Source organism: Scomber scombrus, chromosome 3 (genome assembly GCF_963691925.1).
Source record: "Scomber scombrus chromosome 3, fScoSco1.1, whole genome shotgun sequence".
NCBI classification, from domain to species: Eukaryota; Metazoa; Chordata; class Actinopteri; order Scombriformes; family Scombridae; genus Scomber; species Scomber scombrus.
Window position 1 is genome coordinate 24,726,890 of NC_084972.1, and position 23,808 is coordinate 24,750,697.

At 39.8% G+C, this 23,808-nt stretch overlaps 3 protein-coding genes across 3 annotated transcripts; 1 reads left to right on the forward strand and 2 right to left on the reverse strand.

The window, feature by feature from the left end:
• Positions 1 to 37: 37 nt before the first annotated feature.
• LOC133977839 (cytochrome c oxidase assembly protein COX14 homolog) lies at positions 38 to 2,092 on the reverse strand. The gene is made up of 2 exons (XM_062416130.1): positions 1,984 to 2,092; positions 38 to 454 (listed from the first exon to the last, which is right to left on the reverse strand). The coding sequence occupies exon 2, from the start codon at positions 442 to 444 to the stop codon at positions 268 to 270; it is 177 nt and encodes a 58-aa protein (XP_062272114.1). The 5' UTR covers positions 445 to 454; positions 1,984 to 2,092; the 3' UTR covers positions 38 to 267.
• Positions 2,093 to 2,856: 764 nt separating this feature from the next.
• Positions 2,857 to 4,148, forward strand: LOC134006361 (pre-miRNA 5'-monophosphate methyltransferase). Its single transcript, XM_062445448.1, has 2 exons — positions 2,857 to 3,057; positions 3,233 to 4,148. Exons 1-2 carry the CDS (start codon positions 2,857 to 2,859, stop codon positions 3,779 to 3,781), a joined length of 750 nt encoding a protein of 249 aa, XP_062301432.1. The 3' UTR covers positions 3,782 to 4,148.
• A 203-nt stretch (positions 4,149 to 4,351) lies between these two features.
• Positions 4,352 to 23,698, reverse strand: ppp4r1l (protein phosphatase 4, regulatory subunit 1-like). The gene is made up of 20 exons (XM_062416284.1): positions 23,654 to 23,698; positions 20,189 to 20,233; positions 19,527 to 19,656; positions 16,235 to 16,341; positions 15,903 to 16,045; positions 15,546 to 15,692; positions 14,715 to 14,822; positions 13,835 to 13,900; positions 13,471 to 13,629; positions 12,875 to 12,999; positions 11,834 to 12,339; positions 11,355 to 11,710; positions 10,443 to 10,529; positions 10,099 to 10,284; positions 9,385 to 9,546; positions 9,066 to 9,166; positions 8,541 to 8,661; positions 7,929 to 8,063; positions 6,814 to 6,955; positions 4,352 to 6,549 (listed from the first exon to the last, which is right to left on the reverse strand). Exons 1-20 carry the CDS (start codon positions 23,658 to 23,660, stop codon positions 6,404 to 6,406), a joined length of 2,979 nt encoding a protein of 992 aa, XP_062272268.1. The 5' UTR covers positions 23,661 to 23,698; the 3' UTR covers positions 4,352 to 6,403.
• Positions 23,699 to 23,808: the final 110 nt, after the last annotated feature.

A 23,808-nucleotide genomic window follows, 5' to 3' on the forward strand; every position in this document is an offset into this window, starting at 1 on the left:
TTACTCCACTACTGTCTAGAAACACGACATTGCACTGTGTGGTTAAAGGCATTTAATATAATACAAACAATAACAACCGCCTTCGCCTTATAAACATCGACTTGACACAGGCCACTGATGCAAATATGTTCTCAGTTAATTTGCTTAGCGAATCTTCTTGAAAACAAAACATCTTTGCTGTAAGAGTGCAACATCCTCACAATGAAATTACTTGATGATTAAGCAACGGACAGAAAAAGAAGGAATGGGAGAGCAGTCCATCTGACATCAGTCTTTGATGACTTCAGGATCCTGGTTTTCTGCTGCCAGCTTCAGCTGTTGTTGCTTTACCACGTAGCGGTATCCTCTCATTACACACAGGAAGCCTCCGTATACCGTCAGCAGCATCATCGAGCCAGAAAAAGCCCGATAGCCAATATCAGCCAGGCGCTTTCCAGTCACCATGATGACGATCCTGAAAGAGCCAAGAGCAAAGTCAGATCAGCTGATTTTACAGAAGTGTACAATATATATAAATACTGAGACATGAAATTACACATACTATGATATAGGATTGTATCCATAAAGCTATAATTACTGTACATATAACTTAACTTTAACATGACAGACAAAATGTATAAGTTTCATAAAATGTGACTAACTAGCAATATATAAAGAAGTTTAAGACAATACTGCATGTATATAAATGCATACATTATAATATTCCAGTAATATATTATAAGTTTAGTAATTCAGAGGGGGGCTTCCTGGTGAAGGGAACTTTAAGCTGCTGATAATACTGCAAGTATTAATATGAATAGAGCTGCAACAATTAATTGTTTTTTCTACAGACTGAAAATTAATCTGCAACTATTTATAATCAAATAATTTGAGTCAATTTGAAGCAACCAAAAAATGCCAACTAATTGATGGTTTCAAGCTGTTGTATACCAAATAATAAATTGATTAATTGAGGAAAATAATCATTAGATTAATCAGTAATAGCAATAATTGTTAGCTGCAGTTCTAGTTATGAATGCAGGACATAATACTGAGTAATACTACCATGTGATATAGCTACTTTTCTATAAAGTATATATAGTATATATATAGTAAGGACCCCAAATGAACACTGAAATAGGTTTGTCTTACTGTAATCATTCCTTCTGTACATATTCATTAGAAGATCCCTTCATAGTGCACTTACAATGAGAGTGATGGAGACTAAAATCCACAGGCCTGCTTCTGTGTAAACATATTTTTATGTTTTCTTCCACCACAGCTAAAAATACATCTAAATTAGTCAAAAAAAGTAGATATCTTTCAACATTACAATCTTTCTAGTGCCTAAGTCCCTCTTTTTATGAGAATATTTCCTCTGCAGCTCAACAGGGAAACACTGTCAGAGGAAACACTAAGAGGGAATGCTAAAAGACTGTAAATATGTCAGATATCCACTTAATATGACTAACTCACACTGGTGAAGACTAATTTAAGCTTCAGATTAAATTTTTTAAACACAGTTGTACACAAAGTGACTGTTTAGATACACTGTGGATTTTGGCCCCCATCATTTACACTGAAAGCACATTTAAAGGAGTTCTTTAACGGCCAGTATGAACAAGAGGAATGTTTACAGAGAGGAAATCCTCTGACTGTTGTTTTAAGATTTAAATATAATGTGAACCTCTCCTTTAGCTGATCTTGTGTCATTAGTTAGTCACAGTGCTCCAAAATAAATGTCCTTCACTACATATTATGAAGCATTACCAGCTCTAGTTTAAGTCAGGTAACGTCTAGTTTAATGTCCATATGAGTTGAAACCTCTTCCTTCAACAGGATCAATTATCCCTTTATCATCAGTGCAGGCTAACAACCTGTGTGTCAGCTGTGTACACACACACATAATGTACACACACATATAAACACTGTTTAATCCTCTTATAAAGGAGTCACATCACTGCTGCGTCTCCCTGTGAAGCAAATACTTTCCACTTTTCTTACCTTTTGTTTCTTTTAAAGCGATATGAAGCCAAGACTGTCGTAGTTTCCCTCAATGTCAGCACACCAACATGTGAAGTAAGCTGTAACGCTACTGTAACCTTTGCTTTCGTAAGGTACGGAAACCGAGAAGGGACTTTTCTCTTCGCTCGACAAACTGCGGGTCATGAAGCACAGCGCCACCTACTGACCCGGAGTAGGGTTGGGAAGGTTACTTTGGTAATGTAATGGGTTACACATTACTAGTTACCCTGTTTAAAATGTAATGAGTAATGTAACTATATTAATTATTTAATCAAAGTAATGTAACTTATTACAGCTGTTAGGGTAAGTGTACCCATTAAGCACCAACATCTAAGTTCAGGTGCTTTTCATGGATTTTAATTATTTTAAAACAATATATTTGATATACTTTGTAAATAAATTATGACGTGGACTTAAATGGTGTCACAGTACCAATTAAGCCCATGTCAGACTTTTGACTTTTTTCATAAAATATCTTTATTTTATATTCTAAAATCTACATGAACTAATGAATACATTTTCAAATGAGAGATAAATCTTGCTTTATAAGAAATGATCACCCATATAAATCATGTCAGTATCCATGAAAAACATCTGATTTTGGTGCTTGGGTACACTTACCCTACAGCTGAAAACATTGGTTAGAATATTAGAAAGGTAATAAAATGTAATGATTTACATCACTTTGATTAACTAATTGAAATAGTTACATTACACGTTAAATTTTAATAAGGTAACCAGTAATCTGTAACCTATTACATTTCCAGAGTAACCTTCCAGTATCACAAACGGACCAGATCTACTCCATGACCGCAGTTTAACCACGGATATATTTTTAAGGTGCACTCAACAATGGCAACAACATGTGAGGTTGGAAACGATACTGTAGATGAACTAAATGATCCTGGTGCTGCTCCTTACGGAAACTTTAAAAACTATTACACATTTAATCCACCGGAGAACCGCCTCAGTCTGATCCCAGAGACTCTCCTCCAGGATTTAGGATACAGCGGAGACACAACGCTGCTGCTGGACGTGGGGTGTAACTCAGGGGTAAGTGGCTCTATGTGGCCAGACAGCCAGGTGAACATTTTATGGTCGTTAAGACACATTTATAATGGTTTGACATAGTAAAATTATAAAGTGGAACTAGTGCTTTCAGATAAGCTCTTTCACATGATATATATCTCCATTAGTGACTCTGTCCTTTCTTTTCCACTGACTGCAGGATTTAAGTGTTGCCTTATACAAACATCTGGCGCAGCAGCCCGAGTGTGAAGCAGACAAGAGGAAGGTTCACCTCCTGGGCTTCGACCTGGATGAGACCCTCATTAAGCGGGCTCAGCAGACCAACCTTCTACCTGCTAACATCTCCTTCCTCCCTCTGGATATCACTGAAGTCAGCAACAACCAGCTGCAGGATTACCTCCACCAGCACAGCAGCTCCCACTTCCACCTGTGCGTGTGCCTTGCCGTCACCATGTGGGTCCATTTAAACCACGGAGACTCAGGTCTGCTGCAGCTGCTCTCTCGCCTGGCCTCCATAAGCCAGCACCTCCTGCTGGAGGCTCAGCCCTGGAAGTGTTACCGCTCTGCAGCTAGGAGACTCAGGAAGCTGGGACGCTCAGACTTTGACCATTTTAAGACCCTGAAGATCCGTGGAGACATGGCTGAACATGCCAAGGAGCATCTGGAGAAACACTGTAACATGGAGCTCATCCAGAGCTTTGGTAGCACCGCTTGGGACCGAAAGCTGCTGCTTTTTAAAAGTAGGTGAGAATGAAGGGACACTGTGGAGGGTATTTATCTACAGCACAAGGAGCTGCAAGGATAGAAGACACCAAATACACATCATGTGGAGAAAAGGAGGACACTATAGTTGAAGTAATTGCCAATTAATGTCAATTGAATTTGCATGCATCTTTGTCTTAAATGATAGTAAACTGTATCATTGGGTTGTAGACTTTCACTCATAGAAAAAAAGCAAACTGAATATGATTTTTCACTATTTTCTGACATGTTATGACCTAACTGTAAATCAATTAAACAAGAAAACTGGCAAATTCACTGATAATGGCAGTAATTGTTTATCACATCTCTAAAAAATGGAGATTGGGACATGTGACACATTTTAAATGATTATTTTGTGGCTAAAATCTTGAAATAAAATTGTATTCTTTTTGACATTTGTTTCTGAAAACACTATATATCAGAAATTGCCAGTATACAATCAGTATCATGCAGATTAAAAGATGAAAAACAGCATTTTCCATTCTCAAGACGTTATTCACTTCTGCATCAGAGCAGATTAAAACACACTGGTCAAAAAACCAAAACCTTGTAATTTTAATCATTTTAATTACAGAATACTAAAAATAACATTACATAAAATGTCTTTTTAAAAGAAACCATTGAATATTACAAAGGTTGTAAATTTTGTAAAGTTAGGATATAAAATCTTTGAACAGTGGTGCATAATTGAAAAGAAAAATAATTTTCATAAAATGTATATATTAACTGTTCTACTACATAAAAAATGAGATGGACACAAATCGCAGACAGACGAGATGAGTTGACACCGCCATTACCGCAGTGAGCTCTCCTTTCGAAGGAAGAAAGACTTGAGATGCACAGCACACAACACAATCAGCTTTAAATTCTCAAGTTATGTCTATGTCCAAAAAAAAAAAAAAAGGGTTACCATTTACAACAGAGGAAAAAAAAAAAAAAAAAAACTACAAAAAAGTGACTTGGTGACTGCTCCCAATATTCACACACACACACACGTCTCGATGGGTAAAAACCCTACTAAACTGGCCTTGGTTCCATAAACACACACAGTTTTTTTCCACAGGTTTAAGCTGTACAAAGAGTTGCAAAAAATTTGAGAAACCTCATACTTAAAATCACCCCACCAAGACAGGGAAATAATGATCAGTTGTCTCTCAGTCTCATAACACAACCATTCCTATATCCTACTGTACAACTGGTCTGTCAGATCCACTGAAAGCTACCGTGGTCACATAATTCATTATCAGGAGGTCAACCATAAGGAGCTGGAATAGACTATACACAAGGGGGGAAGAATGGAGAATGGGTGGGGGGGGGGGGTCATGCATAATCCAACAGTGTGCTTTGCTTTCTTCCTTCTTCTCTCTGAGTTTTTACATCACCCTGTGTCACATCATCAGGAGCCCTTGTTAAGATGTTTTTTTAATCAACACCACAGAACGCTCGTAAAAAGGAAAAATCACCAAATCGAGGACATTCGGAGCCTGTTTGAACCGTGGATGTCCCTCTATGTGTGCGACACACTGGCCAGTCGTGTCCAAACAGAGGTATTTCGCTCGTCTCCTGCCGCCTGGGAGACGCTTTGTGTCACATTTTTGGTAAACAGACACATGTGGGAGGAGGTCGAGGGGGAACAGTTCATTAAGGTGTTCTTTCAAAGAAATGTCAAGATAAGGTTTTAATTAAGAGTTACGCTGAGTGGCAGAATCACTGTTCCTTCTGTGCAGTAGTAGTGGTTTCTGTGGCCCGTGGAAGGCCCATTGGAAAGATGAAGAGGGAAAAAAGTGAGTAAGAGAAGGTATAAGGGAGACAGACAGTAACCCAGAGGACATCTTAGAAGATAAAAGACATCTGAGACAACGGAGGCATTTAGGAGGAAATGAGGCAAGAGACACCAGCAGAGCTACTAGGGTTTGGCTGGTCTGTTGCTCAGACAGCTGGAGTTTTTCACCAGGGATCCAGGAGCTGCTGCTTATCATGTAAGCTAATGCTGTTTAGGTTCAGATGAGTCCCCCTGAGTTAGTGCACACGTCAGAGTCAGGCAGGCCTCGCCCGCTTGTTCGTTAGAAATCCACAAAAAGAAGCAATAAGAAAAAAAAAAGGAAAAAAAATCAATTCATTTTATATCAAGCTTACAATTAGCTTTGGAAAGAGAGAGCCCGTTGTAGTTTTACAAGTCTGAGATCGGGGGAAGATTTGGGGTGGATGTTGTTAGTGTGGACGAGGGCGGTGGGGGAAAAAAAGTTCAAGCAAAAACACTGCAGCTCCCACAAAGTGGCTGATGTCTGAGTCCTGCTCATTGTCTGGAAACTCTGAGAAGTATGCGTTTTTGTGTTGTGGATGCAATGTTCGCTATGTAGTTCCCAACCAGAGACTGGGTTTGTGTTGTTTGAGCATGCTCATACTTTTATATACTGTGATCTGAACAACTGACATGATTCTCGAGTGGTCTGTGATGCGGGTCTGGCCAGCAGGCGAGAGTGGTTGGGGATCTGGTCAGGTGCTGGTGTTGCGGTTACGCCGACTGTGTGTCAGTCAGACAGACAGGTAGGTAGACAGGCAGGTGGGCTGTAACGGAGGGGGCTGGGGGGGTGTTGGGGAGCTGAGGCTAGATCAAGGGAGCCGTGTCCATCAAGCCTTTGTTGGGGTCCAGGCTGGCGAAGAAGCGGACGTCCCGGTCTTTGTCAGACTGCAGGGCCATCACAGTCTCTTCCAGCTCATCTGAGTAGGCACAGCCCGGCTCCTTGAAGTACGCTGTGGATGAAGCACAGGACTGTCAGTGGAGAGAAAAAGCTACAAGATGTGTGTCAGAGAAAGTCTGTGTTAAAGGAATAGTTATAATGCTCTCACATCTGTGTAAAGTATGGAGCGAGAGCCAAGGAATGGTTTGCTTAGCTTAAAGACTGAAAACAAGGTAAACAGCCTGTCTTAAGGTAAAAAAAATCCACCTATCATGACCACTATAGCTCCCCAATTGACACGCCAAGTTACACTCTCACTCCTTTATTTGCAGTTTACCTTTCTCCATGACGCTCTGTCGCAGAGCCTTGGCCACTAATACGCGAACATTAGCCACCGGGTCTGAGGAGAGGCTGAGCAGGCTGGGCAGGAGGTGCTGGCTGAACTGATCCATGGGCATACAGTCCTCCTCCACTACAGCCTAAAGAAAATACAAAAAACCATACAACATCGAGTCACACAGACAGGCTAGTGTGAAAGACAACTAGCCAAACAGGAAGAAGTGAGTCGAGGCGTTCATGAGAATGAAACTCACAACAGCCCGAAGACACGACTAACAAAACAAAGCATCTATCAGAGAGAGAAGTTGATAAACAGGATCATGCTTGACGAATAGTTGGAGTTCCTCATGTTCAAATCTGTTTATTATCTATTCTATCTGACATGTAGACTATATTAAAAACAACAGTCAGCCGCTGTCCTTTGTATGCATCATTAAACTTTACATACTGTTCAGGGTCAAATTTGACCTGTTTTAACATCCGAGCTGTAAAAACACCTTTTACACATCTCTTTTAGCTGGGCTTTTCCTAATGTGACCCACAGAAATGAAAAATGGAAATAAAATGCACATTTAAAAAAAAAAAAAATTGTGCTGCTGTTTACTTAAGAAAAAAAATTACAAAAATTAAAACATTCAAACATGTTGTATCCATCATATTCTATAAAATGTCCTCCTGGACCATAAAATAGTGACTGTGAATATGTGTTTTTCCATAAGATAAATCAAACATTTATTAATGACAGATGGGGAATTTATGAATGTGAATAGATGTAGAGACTAATTATGAGTCAGAATATGAACAGTACGTAAAGGGTTAAGCAATATTGTATGACAGCAGAAAATATGTCTAATACAAGATAATATAAAATAAATAAAATCACCACAGTTTCAAGGTCGCCACTCAGGATTAGTGTGACCAGTTCAGTATCCGACCAAAAGCATAATGCCTCAAACCACAGCTGTCACCAGCGGGGAGGCATAAAAACATCACATGTCCAACCAATCAAACAGGTGTACAAGATATCGATGGAGATGACAAACAGGTTAGAGAGATGGAATCTGCTCCGTTACACAATTTCATGCTCAGAGAAGTGAGATAAGCGCTACACACCTGGCAGATGAAGGCAAAGGCTTGCCGCCCCACCCACTTGGGACAGTGGCAGAACCTGACGGTGAGCTCGTTGATGAAGTTCAGGCCTAGGTCATCGGCCCCACATGCATACAGCTTCTGGAGGATCTCTACAACCTGATAGCATAAGAGATAATGGACACACTTAAGAATTAGGCTCCTCAGTCCAGAGAGGAAAGGGTAAATCTGCAGTTAATATGTATTTAAAGTGGTTAGACAGCTGTCAAAATGTGTATGAAAATCCATGGAGTCAGTCTTTATAGAATATGAGCATAACAATTTTGGATACTGAAAGCTGCACAGACTGAAAACCTCATTTGAATTAAACATATGAGAGGATTACGTGACTCCTCATCACTGTCCTTGTGGCCACATTAAAATGGTCAAATACTGTACAACCATGAGTCAGAGCATTACTTTATCACGTACACACAACACACACAGAGCATCATCCAGCAGTGTAACTCATTTCTCCTCAGTCCCCTTAAAATTTTTGCTGACCCGATCATCTGTCACAAGCGGCCAGCATATTTCCTCACCAGGTGTTCGGTTCCCTCCACCCAATAAAAACACAACTCGACTGTGTGAACTCACCAGTTTGTACGAGATCCACCTGACCTCTGAGACTTTGTCAGAGCAGAGTGTGAGCGCTATCTGTCTGAGGTAGTCATACACGTCGTAGTGGCTGTACAACTCTATGATCAAGATCAACTGCCTGCATGGGGACACAGAGAGAGAGAGAGCTACAGTCAGACATAAAAAATGGTTATAGGTTCACAATACAAATTGTACAAATGTTTAAAATAAAAAAAAAAACACAATTCAAAATGTCATATTATGGATAGAAATGAGGAAATGAACTGTTTAGCTGACTAAATTATATCTAATCCATACAAAATTTTAAAAATAGAAATGTAACCGCTATTGATTCATCTGACTAACAATCGAATCACATTTCTAACTCAGGAAGAGGAACGATATGTGTTACATTTAACGTGTATGCAGTATGTTAACACTGCCATCCACTCATTGAACACTTGTCTGAGTAAGAGACTGCAAGAATGAAAGTGTGAGTTTTTCCTATTTTATCCTGATTCGAGGAGGAAAAAGAGGACGTACTCTGCCAGCTCGTATCTGAACCTCCAGTTGCGGCTGTTGTCCGTCACCATGAACTCCTGCAGCTGGTACAGATATTCTCTCCTTTTGTCCGCGTGCAGCAGCTGCAACAAGAAGATGCACATGAACCATTTTAAGCCATACAGTGTTACCTAGAACACTAACTGTGGTTTTCCTTATCAAATCGAAACAGAGCTCTCAATTTAACCGAGTCACAAATGTAAAATGTTCTTCATATAAACAAAAAAAAAGACCCTCCTTATTAAGATCACTGTTAGCGTTCTTATATTTGGACCAGCAGCAGATACATCTATAATCTCACCTTGAGGAAGTCATAGAGGTGTTTGAGCACACCAATGCGGACCTCATCCAGGTCTTTCAGGAAACCATTAAAGATGGGCACCAGATCAGCCGCTGTCAGCTGGTCTCCCAGGATCACTGCCAGCTCATGGATGGAGAAGGCGAGTGTACGCCGCACTTTCCACTGAGAGAGGGGAGACAGGATGAGAAAGAGACACGAAAAGATAAGTAGCAGCTATGAACAAGCAACTGGCTGCTACAAAATCCTACAGAGAGCTGCAGTGAGACCACAACATCTGGGTTCTGCTCCAGAAATAAGAACTTATTAAATCCCGCTTACATTTGACAAATAAGTAAAAATCCTGCATGCCATGTGGCTCATTCCATATGTTTAGATATGGATGGTAATTTTCGTTTATTCAATATCTTTTTTTAGCATTTGACACTTTGAAACTGGTGTGACATTCAGTGCTGTGATGTAGTAGCAACAGTGTGACTCTGAGCTGAAATGCAGCTGTTTCAAGTGAAGCAACATTTCCCTTTGTACATTTCTGTCTGTTGCTCACATCCTCAAGAAATGCATTTGCACAATAATTGACGTTACTTTATGAAAGGCAGGGGACATCACTGAAAAACAAACAAAGCGAGCTGTCCTTGATGTCGTCTCTCTCATTTGGAGATGAAATACCAGACCTAATCCCACATCACACTCACGGCTTCCTGTTTCTCCGCCTACCTGCACATCAGTAGCGAGGGTTTCATACGTGTCCTTGAGGCAATGCCAGTTCTGTCGTCCCAGAGTGAGCGCCACCCCCGGCAGGCTGAAGGCACAGTGTTTGGCTATCTCTGTATCCACCGTCTGAGCCCGAGCCGGGTCAGTCATAGAGAGGTACTGATCCAGCAGCTGCTGAGGGATGACGTTCTGCAGACAGAGTGAGAGATTAAAGAGTTTGATGATCAAAGAGGAGTGGGGGGTGGACAGTGTGGGAGTATTTAATAATCAGTGTCAGTTCCGATCAATGCCAACTGTAAAGGAGCAGATCAATATCTCCAGGATCTATTATAGCAGTGCTGACTCACCTGGATCTTAGGCTTATCTTCAGATAGTGGGCTGTTAGCAGAGTCGTCCTTCCCCTCTTCCTCCACACTTTCAATTAGTTCAGATTCCTGAGGAAAATACAAATATCCACACACCATTAGGGAACGAGCAAACACAGCATCTATTAAAGAGTTTCAGTCTGTCTGTCAACCTTTTCTAAATTCTCCATAAATGCACAAGAACTGCCCAAAAGCTGGATTTATAGTTGTGAGTTATCGGAGGCTACAATCTCAAAAATGTAACTACATGTTAGGGCCACAGCAGATACAGAGATACCCTGCATGGACCACAATAACTTTGATTAGTTATCTTGGGATCATCTTTTCTCCCAGAAGTCTCTGCCAGTAGAGATTGTCGATAGTGAAGACAAAAAAAATCAAGGAAGTCGAAGCAAGATTCAATAATCTTTTCCTTTTTAAGCTCATTTTTCTGTTTGTTAACTGACCTTGGGTTGATATATCATTATCATTTCAGTCACACACATCTAGCAAAGTCTTCTACACTGCAAATTATCTACTCGCCACAGCTGCCACTCTCCATCACAGTGGGTGAAATGGTTAAACTCTGCGAATACACAGTGGTAGTCTCACACTCCCTAATGACACAGAGTGAAACAGAGGTTACCTGTGTGCAGCCCCTTGTCAAACTTTATCACAAAGTAAATGCAGGAAGATGCTGGGGGAAATATAATTAGAGCCGACCTGATTGAGTTATGACACATCAGTCTAGCGTGTCGGTGGATAAATATATAAAACTTATGCTGCAGACGTCTTCATCAGGATCACCGTTAACCTCCTACATCAAATATAAATCCAGCTAATGTCCAGAATAATGTAACTACTGCATATATCTGTTACATATGCAATAATAATATTGTCTGAATAGTCTCGTACTAGAACAGGGGAGTCAGGAGGAGACTCCTGCTGATCCTCCAAGGGCTCCGTCTGCGTCTCCTCCTCCCCTTGCTCCTGGACGGGGCACGACTCCGAGGCGGGGGGAGTTTCCATTGTTTGCTCCTCCTCCTGCTCCTCCTCCTCTTCCTCTTCTTCATCCTCCTCCTCTTCCGTGGGACTCTCTTCGCTCTCTGACTGCACCTCCACAGATTTTTTCTCCACGACCCGGCTCTCAGTGTTGCTCTCAAGTTCCGTAGGTGGTTGGGTTTCTGTCGGACTGTCGTCTCCCGGGCTGTCGTCTCCCTGGCTGTCGAGCTGTGCTGCCTTTAGAGCTGCTGACAATACCTGGACTTGAGCTGCAGGAGAAGTGCAATGTGTCATAAGTGCCAATACATCACCAAAATAAATACACACTAACTGCAAAAGATCAAAAATTATGCCAGGAACATGCTGCATTTTTTCTGGCTCCATATACTGACCTTGTACATCGGGGTCGTCCATGTGCGGCTGCAAACAGTCCAAGACCTTCTGGATCTGGTCGCTGGTAGTTTGACCAGGGGTGGACTTGGGATCAGGACAATTATCCTCCGGTTCCTTATCCTCCTCCCCCTCTTTGTTTTCCTCTGTTGTGTGACAACTTAGCATCTCCAGTTCCCCACTGATGTCTGGTAAAGGAGACCTCCAGTAATGAAAAGAATTAAAGTTCTCGTCTGTCTGCTCCATTTCTTTCATGTTCTTAGCGTTGTTTGTGGTCTTGGGGCTGTTGTTATGGTTCTGGATGGTGCGGGAGAAGCCGCTGTGCAGCACTCCGTGAACTGAAGTGTGGTTGTCATCAAAATTGTGCATCTCCTCGCTGTCCACTGTCGAGACGTGCTCCGGGGATGGTGTGGCACGGCCATCCTGATTGGGAGGCGTGTGGGCGATGGTTCGTCCTGTGTGGCAGCCGCTAATATCGGAGCAGTTCAGGGAGTTTAGGGAGCAGTCGCTGAAATGATATCAACAAAATGCAGATGAAAAGTTACAGCTTTCAAACCTTATTCTTATCCAAGGCAGGAAAAAGGATGCACACCATCTGGTCATTAGCAGCCTGTAAAAGCGAAGAACCTGCCAAACCAAACTTTTAAAAAATGTTCACCAGCATCTGAGCTCACCACTGTAGAGTTGTTGTTTTTTTAAACTCTATAACTCTATATCTCTATTAGCATCATAACTTTTTGGGTAATCTGAATCCCCTTCATTTACCTGTTTCTGCTATTGCTGAAATCCCTTTAAATAAAAAGAACTTTACAAACTGGTATATCCTGATCAAACCCACTGAAGTTTTAAGCCATGATCCATTGGAGCAATGAAGCAACACATTGAGCAAACACATATTCATGCTGTGCCACACCAGTATATCATTAAAATAGTTTCTGCCTGATCAAACATGTACTATTTATTGTATTATTTGAACAGAGTAGAGTCAATGTAAATAAGTGCTGGTGCAGAGGTGATGAAGGTCAGTGGCCACATGGTCTTACCTGTCCGATGTACACCTGGGAACCTCTAGTAGTGCGCCGTCCTCCCTGAAGTGAAGGCCTGTGCTGGAGGGATTGGCAAAGGTGGAGATGAAACGCCCCAGAGACTGAAAGGCAGCCTGGCGAACCTAAAAGTGGAATGGAAAAAAATCTGTTAAAGTGTGACAAAGAAAAATGTTAAACTGAGTATCTTCATGTGGTGGGGGTCTAAACCTATACATGAACAGAAATATTTGTTTGGAGTATGATTTTAGGCCTGGGTGCAGTCTGAAATAGTGTACACACACACACACACACACTTCTGTTTATACTGCACTGGCTGGCTGCACACACAGACATGTTCACTCATGCTCGTCTGTGCAAACTGCCTGCACGGTCATAAATACACATTTCACTGAACAGTAAAAACAAAACAGAAATTCAAAAATCAGTAACAAGAAACTGCGTATGGTGGCGAGGAAAATATACTTTATAGATAAAGATCTGAGCAACAAGCGCTCAAATTACATCATAGTACAGAGGAAGTTACACATAAATGTGCTTGTAATCACATGTGCTCATACGCATTAAGTTGTCACCAGAGTGTGTTTGCGTCTTACCCAGCGGGACTGGTCACTGATGAGGCTGATGAACAGGGGGGACAATTTTGCACGTCGCACCTCCGGGGAGGTGGAGTTGGAAACCATCATGAAGCACTCTGCGCAGGCTTTCCTGATGCCCCACAGGCTGTCTGAGCACAGATCGAAGAACTTGGGCATCTATGTTAAAAGCAAAGCAGAGTCAGTCTCCTGCTGTCAACAAGCAGCTGTGCAAAGAAACTATTGACATATGAATGGTAAGAAACAGTTAAACTGCTGCAGAGGATGTGATTTTATAAGACTCAGGAAAAGGACAGCATAATGTCAAATAATGCAAATGGCTGGAATTTGCTATCAAGAAAAAAAGAGTCCTGAGAGCTCTTACCAGTAGTTTTTCTGTAGCTTCCTGACCCACAATAGAACAAAACTCTCCAAAATTTGCTGCACAGACCTGCAAGACATAATGCAATGATAAAAATGGACACAGTGTGAAAAAAGAGAGCCAAATACATCATTCTTATTTCGTAACATCGGCCACAGGCCAATAACTTTTTATTTTTTATTGTGTTTTTACACTTTATGTGCAAGTCGGTTGATTTAATTTTCATATTAGAGAAAAAAACCCTCCCACTCTGCTATCTGGACTTTCACCAGAAAAGCACAGCAGGCAGTAAAAGACAAGAAAATATGTGGGGATTTTACATTATGGGGATTTTTCAGTTATTTGTAAATCTGAATGATTGAATATATACACTGTGATTTCTTACAGCTTTAACTTCAATGTTACAATTTGAAGTCATAATGTATTTCTGATTATATGGATGTGCATCTTTTATTGGGGCATTATTACAAGGATACTTTTATTTGGTCCTCTCATTAAGTAAAAACATTAGTGGTTTAAGAGTGAAGACGGATCATGAAGAGCTAAAAACAAAAAAATAACAATGTTTGTCCACCTTTGCAGCTCCTAAACACCCTCCTCCAACTAGCACCAGTTGTGCCGGGGAATTAACATTCCTCACAGAAAACAACAGTGCAGTGTTGGCCATGCGCAAAACAGAATTAAGGCTGACTCGCAGCGTTATGAATTTATCCTTTTTATATCCGAAACACAATTAAACACTAGATCAAATACTTGTTTGCTCTGTTGGGAGTGCAGTCTAAAAGGTCTGGTAGATTCATAATCTTAAAAAAAGAAATCTGGCTTTTTAAAGTCTCTTGAGCTTTGAGCTGGAGAAGATGAAAATGGTTTTGGAGGCTGTTACCTTTCGGACTTGGAAGAGTCTTGTATCACTGCACAGGTCACAGAAGCGTGGCAACAATAGATGCTCCACTGTGTCTTTGCTCAGCATGGTGACAACTTTACACATGATCTGTAAGAGGAGACAAACAGGGAACATTTAGTGCTTTCACTCACGTCCTGCTGACGTTTCACAGTTACTCTTCCCTGATGAATAAAAACTAGCTTACACAAAGCTTTAAAAAATAAATGTGCTGCTGAAGGAGAAACAATCAAGGTATTAGAGTGTAGAGGGAAAGATGAAGAGAGTGTGTGTGCGCGTGTGAGCATGCCTGTAAGGCAATGAGGGCTTTCTGGACCTAAACTGAATTAGTGAATAGCTCCTTAATAAAATATAAATACTTCACACTGAATTTAAACTTATAGATTAAAAGTTAGGATTTTTGAATTCGTCCATTTAACAAATTCATTTTTTAAGCTTTTACAGTTTAATAACTTTTGATAAATGTATACAGATCAAAAACAACTTCTGCTTGTATCAAACTCATCCTATTAAAAAAAACAAAAAAACATGTTGTTCTGTACTTTAGACTGGTGACTGAATTAGATAAAGACACTGAATGAACATAATTAAGCAATAAAAGAAACCCTCTGTGTCAACCTACACTGACTTGGTGCAGATTTAATAGCTGAATCGCCAAAAATACATGAAGCTTAAAGGCAGTTTGTCTCGTAGTGTGCGATTTTTAGCTATACTGCTTTCAAGTCTGAGCCCGCGATAATGAATATCAGACATTTTCCATTAAATGTGTAGCATTTTAAAAACATGCACTCGTAACACGAGGGATTTCCTTACAGCAACTGCCTCGATTTTGTAGTCGTCGTCACTGCTGGGTTCTGTGAGGTCAAGCAGAACTGGACAAACTTTGGTCTCCATGTCGGCCTTAGAGATGAGGCCCTGCTCCAACAGAACAAGCAGCGCTGCCTGGCTCGTCTTACGCACCTGGAAAAAATGTAAGGGGAGTTAAAAACCTGGTGTGATTTACTAATTTATATTTTCATACTTCCCTGATTTTTGTGAAGGCAAAGGAGAGACTAAACACTGAAAGTTTAATGTATTAATAGTAAAGAAAATTTAAGTCAATTAACTCTTGACAAGTTAAAAAGAAATCATTGTAAAAGTCATTAAGGAAACCGAACATTGGAAACCTACCTGGTTATTTGGATCAGTGAGATACCGGACTACAATGGGTACCAAGTATCTTGAGAAGGCGGCTGGGAAGTTGGGCCGACTCTCGTGTAAAAACATGGCGATGTTTGGGACCTGCTCCATCAGTTCAGCTCGCACTGTGGGCTCTGAGTACACATGTCAAAGTATGAGCTCACAGGTGCATTACAGTAAAACAATGTAGGTGCTTGACAAACTGAGCTTAATTAGGTTCATTTAAAAAACAACAACAACAAAAAGACAAAATAATACATTGCAGTTTAGGTCATGGTAGAATAATACTCCAACTAAACAGAAGAAAAGGAAAATTCATCTACCTCCATCTTCTGACATTCTGGCAACTGTCTCCATGACACTGATAAAGTCATTTTCATTATCACTGAACTCGCGAAGCACATCAAGCAGGCCACGAGCCACAATCTGCCTAGAAAGCAACAGGAGTGTCAAGTTAGTTGGACCGCCTGCCAATACCTACGAGTGCTGAGTGCACACAGCGTAACTCACAGTCGAGTTCATTACACACTCATGTGCTCGCAAATGACAGGAGGGCTTGAACCCTGTGAAGCCAAGCATGAAAAGCATGAAGACGGGAACTACACATGTTTGTGTGTGTGTGTGTGTGTGTGGAGACAACAGAGCAGTATTAAAATGTTTGTGGAGGCACAGTGTACAAACAAAAACTATAACCTGAAGACTTTAAAAATGTTTAGGCTTTAGGGACACATTAAAAAAACAAACAGACAGACACAAAAACGTACTCAAAAGAAAAGATCTTTTAAGCCTACAATAAATTGAGACTACTATTGTAAAACTAATGCTTTGTTCAGACAGACACCATCCGCCCATGGCTCAACTTTAAGTCTTTTGGCATTCCTGCAGTATAGAGTTAGCACAGGTATGTGATTAGTAAATACACAGGAATGCAGACACTCGTCCAGATAGCTACAGAAAAACAAAACACATCTCGAGATGACTGAGCTTGGACTTGTAATGTAAATCCCATATTTCAATTTTTAATATTTAATAAAATGTAGTCATGACTCATAACAATTCATACTCTGAATATGAACAAAATGAGGTCAAATAACAATAATGTGTCATCATGAAACATTATGTCATTGCTTATTTTATCCATGACACCTTTTAGCAATGATTTCCTTGCAGTCAATGAATACTGGGTGACCAAACTAACAATCACAGTTTTCCAGTTTTCTTAATAGTGTAAATAATACATTTATAAAAAAGGTACAAAATTTACAGAATTAACAGAACAAAAATCTTGATTCAGTGTAAAAAAATTAAAAGCATTGCAAAACAGTTTCCAGTATAATTTAAATTGAGTTTAAGAGTTCAGGTGAACATCTGGTGACATCTTCTAATCAAATTTTATGCAAGTGACACCTCTTTGCCACTCGCCAGATGTTTCCTTGCCTCTAAGTCCAACTAAGGTCCAGATGTTTCCTTGTTACTAAGCTCATGTTTCCTCGTTACTAAAGGACCCACTGGAGACTATACGATGCTTTAAACACGACATGTTTAAATCAGTTTAAATGACAAACATGGTTTCATCATGTTTCCACTCTATGCATTCTTCCACCTTCTGATACACTCAAAGGAATCACTAAGTATGTAGTTTATTACATTAAAGGTAAATCATCTTTTTATCCACATTAGCAACTGGGGGGGCGCATCCACAGTGTACACATGCTAGACTTCATCTTCTCAAAAGGCAGCAGTTACAAGCATTTTTTGATCTTACTTTGCGAGAACGTGTATATTGTGACCTTTCTACGTCATCACTCAGAGGCTACATTTAGCGGAGCGGCGAACTTCAGCAGTAACAAAACGCGCGTGGCTGACCAACACACACTGCAGCATTAAACCACTTAAACCAACTCTGAGCTCGAAAAAATAACTCTGTGCTCAGTTTGTTTCACCTCAGAAACTCCACGCCCACTCAGCGTGTTGGACGGCGACGTCTTTCCCCGAGCTAACGGTGCAGCAGAGAGGCTGCACTGCACTGCACTGCTGGAGACATGACTTAACAACACAGCGGAGCACTTCAACTTCTTTTTGTTATTCTCATATAGGCAGACTGTAAGATGCTTTAAATTAAATCAATTCAAATGCAGTTAACTTCTTAAAATTAAAAGGCTGCAGACTTTTTATCTGGACTAAGAACTGTGCAAAAATAAATCATGTAGAAATTAAACATTTTGATGTATCAATAATCGTTTTATCATTACATCGTTGCCCTCTGAATCAGAATCGAATCGTGACGTTTGCCTTGAACATAAAGGCTGCCACATGAAACAGTGCATACACTTGTAGTGCAGTAACAGACAAAGTGCAGAGCACAAACAAGTGCAGACATACAGTGCATTCAAATACCTGCAACACAAGTCCCTCATTCCACACCCTTCTTATGACCTGAGTTTGGAGGATTCACTGATAAAGCTGTGAAAGAGTTTGTACATTTTTTCAAGCATCTCTTCCTGTATTTATTTGAAACCCTGTATGGTCTTAATTTAAATTATGTGTTAACTTCCTTGAGATTACTTTTGTTGTCCTTTGACGCTATATAAATAAAGATTGATTGATGGTCTACCTGATGTTAGCAGTTCTGAATACAGGACATGGGAAGGGTCAGCAATTATCTTCCAAGCACAATGAATATCGTCTTCTCAAAGAGTGTTTGGAGGGAGAAACGCTCCCTCACCCTCATCACTTCCACGGCTGTGTGGACCAGTCTGTTTATTAGTGATTTTAACTTAACTTTACATACTGTTCAGGGTCGAATTTGAACCATTTGTACATTTGAGAGCTGAAAAAACACCCCAAACACATTTCTTTTAGCTGGACTTTTCCTAATGTGACCCACACCATACAAAATTAGGAAAAAAAGCATAATTTTTTATTTTGTGCAGCTGATACACATTTTTATATATGCAAATATACAAATTTGACCTGAGTTTATTTAAACAAAATCAAAAATCAGCATTCAAACATGTTGCTGTGATCTTCATTTTCTATAAAATGTTCTCCTGGACCATAAAGTAGTGATTGTGAACGTCTTTTTTCCATAAGATTAATCAAACATGTATTAATGGCTGATGAGGAATTTTATCAATGTGAACTTTGTAGAGACTAATTATGAGTCAGAATACGAACAGTATGTGGGGGTTAAATATGTTACCGAATCAAGCTGAGATTCCATAACGTAATAAACTCTCTATCACAGCATGGTAACACAACATCATTGCCCTACGTTTACCAAAAAAATGTGATGAAGTCAGAGCCTTTTATAATCATCTATGTCCCAACAGCTGTAGCAGCAGAGAACGCTAACAAAGATTAATTTGTTTTGGTCAAAGCTTTGGCAGGCCAAGCTACAGTGTGACAAAACATGTTTTATTTGTTTTCTACCCTCTAATGCCTAATACTGTTTGTCTGAAGCACAATATAGTTTAACAACACATCCTCACATGCGTAAAAACTACTTTCTTCTTCCACCGTGCCCATAATGAACATCTCACTGTCTGATATTTTGCATTTTGTGTGTTTTTTTGGAGAGTGGTGTTAACAGCCACAACGTGAGGCTCTGCTTACCTATTGAAGACATTCTCACTGAAGGCGTACTTCTCTAGCCTCCCGAGAGGAGTGAGGTTGTCTTGTCCTGCGTCTAGGAAGGCTGTGATGCGGATGCCGTCACACTCTGAACCGTAGTCGTCAAATCCAACTGCGGGACAGAGAAAAAGAAGGTTAATTTTACAGTCACACATGCTCTACCTATGAAAAAGAGAAGACTGAAATGAAAAGGACATGGACAATCACAGCAGCCACACCGCTACAGTGATGATACAAAGTCTAGAGCTAAACGTCAGGAATGAGGAACCTCCAATGTGTAAAAAAGGCAAAAAAGTCTAACTGATTATTTGTGTTTAACGTTCCAGCCATAAATACATGCTAGCTTTGCAACTGGATCTAAATGCTGTTTCATCGGCCCGGCTAATGCAGACAACGGGGAGTGCTGGTCTGTATAACTGCTAATAATAGCGTGGTGTAACCCTGAAATACTGTTGACAGCTTTAAATTTCACTTGGGTGAATGGGGTTGCCTAGAAAGACGACACTTCCATATAGCTCCCTGCTGAAGTAGGGGCGAAAACAAAGTGCCGCTTATATGCGAGAAATCAATCCTTAAAAATGCAGGAATTTTTTTATGTGTTTTATGTGCCTTTTTTGTTAGGAAATTAAAATAAGAGTACTCACAGTCATCCAGATCATCATGGCCATCTTCAAAGTATAAAGATAGACCTGCAAAAGATAAGACAATTAGAGGGGGAATCAGTGGAGGCAAACATGTCATCAACATACCATCCCTTTATGTACCACTCCCCTCCCCTCTACAAAATTAAAGGAAGTCTGGGTTAGCAGGTTTACAGGCTGACACTTACTAAGAAAGGACAAAGTCTCCTTTAGTGAGACATATAACAATAAATCAGTGCGTTCTCGCAATTTGCCAAAGTGAAACTTCAGACATTCACATGACATGAGGAGTCAGTGTGGTGACGTGCAAGAGGAGCAAATCATAACACACATCGCTGCTGTCTCGGTTGATTTTTTTAAATTTTTTTTAAATACGTCACGGGGGTGGGGGTGGTGGTTGACTTTCTGCCAGTTGTGTACACACCCCGCAGCATATCAGCGGGACAGGTGCTGGTTCCCATAAAATGCATTTTGAAATCAAGTGATAATGTCACTGGTCACGCTGGTTATTTATCTCGTTCATGAGGGTATTAGCCCGAGGACGACAGAAGCACTGCTAATAAAAGATTATAAACACAGTGAGGTACAAGTGTAGTTACTTTCTATTTTGTTTTCACCTTCCTCTGAACGGTGAACTGGAGCTGCAATGATTAATCAATTTATCAGTTAGATGATGAGGAAATAAATGTGAGAAAATTTGATGGCAAAAAAATGGAAAACAAATTGCTTCCAGCTTCCCAGATGTGCATTTTTTTCTAGTTTAATTTATCTTCTGTGACAATAAATTGAATCTCTATATTCATACTTTTGAATTGTTGGAAGGAAAAAACAAGACATTTGTAGACACCTTTGGGGTCGCGTAGCATTCAATTGGATAGGGTTTTGTTTCGCCATTTTCGTAAGTTTTATAGACTGATTATTTGACTTTAAGTACCTTTTTTTAATTTTACATGCTTCACTTTGATTATAGTATATTGTCGATATGTATATAGCATCCAAGTGTTTCAGATTTACTTATCTATACTGTGCATTTGTTCTTGTACTTCTGCTAAGTGACACATCAATTTCCTATTTCCCCGCATCTACTTCCTAATAAATTCTAACGTCTTCTTTTGTCTTCTTCACATTCAAGATGTTTATGTTTTAATTCCAAGTAAAATCACAAACATCTTGACTAAAACCTTTCAGAATTTGTTGGATCATTTAGACAATTTTGTTGTCTAAATTAAAACTAAAACCCGAGTGGCTACATCAGTTCTCCCAGAATAAGTTTAGCTTCAGACAAACACGAAACATGTACAGATATGTGTGTGACAGTAATACACACTGACACTGACAGAGGACTTTCTTATCATCGATATTGTTGCCATAGGTTACCGCTCAATAACTGTGAGCAGGGTGAAGTTGGTCAAAAGAAGTCCAATAAGGAGAAGCATGTGCTGGGATGGTTAATGCCAGTGTTTAGAGAATGTGCTCCACATTACTGTATTAAGCAAAAAAAAAAAAAAAGGGCCAAAACAGATCACTTCCAGCTCTCCAGCTCCAGTGATTTTTTTTCTTGTTTACTTACTCTCAAATATTTTTATATTCATAGTTTGTGAATGGTTAGTGGGACAAAACAATACATTTGTAGACACCCTGGGGTCTAAGATAGTATGACGGATATTTTCTTTTCGCTGTTTTTGTATGTTTTTAAGATTGATTACTTGAGAAAATAATCGGTTGATTGTTGTGTACAGTGTTTAAATACCTGAACAGCTTAATTTTCTATATACTAAATCAGCAAAATGTATATATCAAAGCATTAAACCTGGAAAGAGGTGACATTTTGTTACAACAAGTTACCAAACAAGCACAGATTTAGCACAATAACTGGGAGCAGGGTAGTCAAAAGACGTCCCATAAGGAGAAGCATGTGGTGGGATGGCTTATGCCAGTGTTTACAGCTGAACAAGCAAGGGAATGTGCTCCACATAACCGTATTAAGTACAATTAAGCAAAAATAGGAAAAAAATTAAAAAAAATTGCTTCCAGCTTCACAGATGTGAATACTTTCTAGTTTAATTACTCTTCCGTGACAGTAAATTGAATATCTTTATATTCATGCTTTTGAACTGTTGTTAGGACAAAAAAAAGACATTTATAGAAGCCTCAGGCTCTAGGAAAGTATGATGGATATTTTCTTTTTGCTGTTTTTGTATGTTTTATAGACCGATTACTGGAGAAAAATAATGGGCTGGTTGTGTGTACAGTGTTTAAAGTACTTTCTATTTTTGCATGCTTAATTTTGTGTAAAGTCAATCATCAAAATCCTAGTATTTGGACAGGTCTATTCTGTGCATTTGCTCTTATACTGCTGCTAACTCATTTTCCAATATCCCTGCATCCATTTCCTAATAAATTGTGTCTTCTCTTGCCTTATTCACATTTAAGATGCGTATGCTTTGATCCAAACATCTGTACCAAACCCATACCGGAATTTAGTAGTCTAAATTAAAACTAAAAGGTTAAATTCTCCCAGAATAATGTCTTAATAGTTGGTTTAAAATAACACATCAAGTTCAGCTTCGTGTTACCCTGCAGCCTATTAAGATGGGCAAGTAGGAAACATGTAAAGAGGTGATGATATTTGGCTGCATAGCTATCTGTGTGATAGCAATACATGCCGACACTGACAGAAGACTTTCCAATCATCGATATTTTTTACCATAAGTTACCAAACAAGCACAGATTTAGCACAATAACTGTGCGCAAGGTAGTGTAAAGTGGTCCCATAAGGAGAAGCATGTGCTAGGACGGCTAATGTTTACAGCTGGGCTCAACATACAAAAACAACTCTGGAAAAAAAGATGCATTAAATCCATGTGTTTCATGTGTGCGGGGGTAAATATCGCTGGGGTTGTTTGTTTGCGACACCCCTCCTCCTAAAGCATGTTGGCAAAGAACAACATCTGCCCTTTGTTGTGGTATAAAGAAAGGATTTGGTCAGCTTATGGCTGGAAATGACTTTAGCAACGAGGCTAGGTTAGCTAGGTCAACCCGCTAGCATTTTGCTATGACAACAGTTCGATGATAAACACGGCTACAGCCGTAATAAAGTATCCAATATAGGAGATATGTGTAGTTTAAAACATCACCCATACATACAGATTGGTTATATGTTTGAATGTAGGTTTAAAGAGACTTATTTCGACACCGCTGAGTAGCTTTTGTTAGCTCGCTCGCTGTCTGTCTGGCTAGCAATGCTAAGTTTGCTAACAGGGCTTGACTTGAAGAAAACAGCGCAAAACACAGTGAAATAAACACTAAGCTGCTGTTTCTACTGACTCCACACTGGAGATACTAACACTAGGCTTTTTATAAGTAACAATTAAAAGCATCAAAGTGGAGAATACAACACTGGTTTTATCTTGAATTTAAAAAAAGAAAAAGAAAAAAAGAAAGAGAAAAAAAGCAAAGTGCCGTTACCTGCCATCTTGAGTGTCGGCTCTGCGGGCTGCCGTCCGTGTGGCTGTCACGGCCGCTCAGCTGTCACTCAAACTACTTCCTCAACCTACTTCCTCAAGCTGCTGCACTCAAAGTCTTTTTTTTAATTTTTATTTTTTTATATACATATATTTAAT

Coding starts and splice junctions, on each gene's coding strand:
- LOC133977839 (XM_062416130.1), bottom strand. CDS start 444: ATGGTGACTGGAAAGCGCCTGGCTGATATTGGCTATCGGGCTTTTTCT.
- LOC134006361 (XM_062445448.1), top strand. CDS start 2,857: ATGGCAACAACATGTGAGGTTGGAAACGATACTGTAGATGAACTAAAT. Junction 3,058..3,232: donor ACGTGGGGTGTAACTCAGGG/GTAAGTGGCTCT, acceptor CACTGACTGCAG/GATTTAAGTGTTGCCTTATA.
- ppp4r1l (XM_062416284.1), bottom strand. Junction 15,693..15,902: donor TCACTGATCCAAATAACCAG/GTAGGTTTCCAA, acceptor CATTTTTTCCAG/GTGCGTAAGACGAGCCAGGC. Junction 13,630..13,834: donor AAGCTACAGAAAAACTACTG/GTAAGAGCTCTC, acceptor CTTTTAACATAG/ATGCCCAAGTTCTTCGATCT.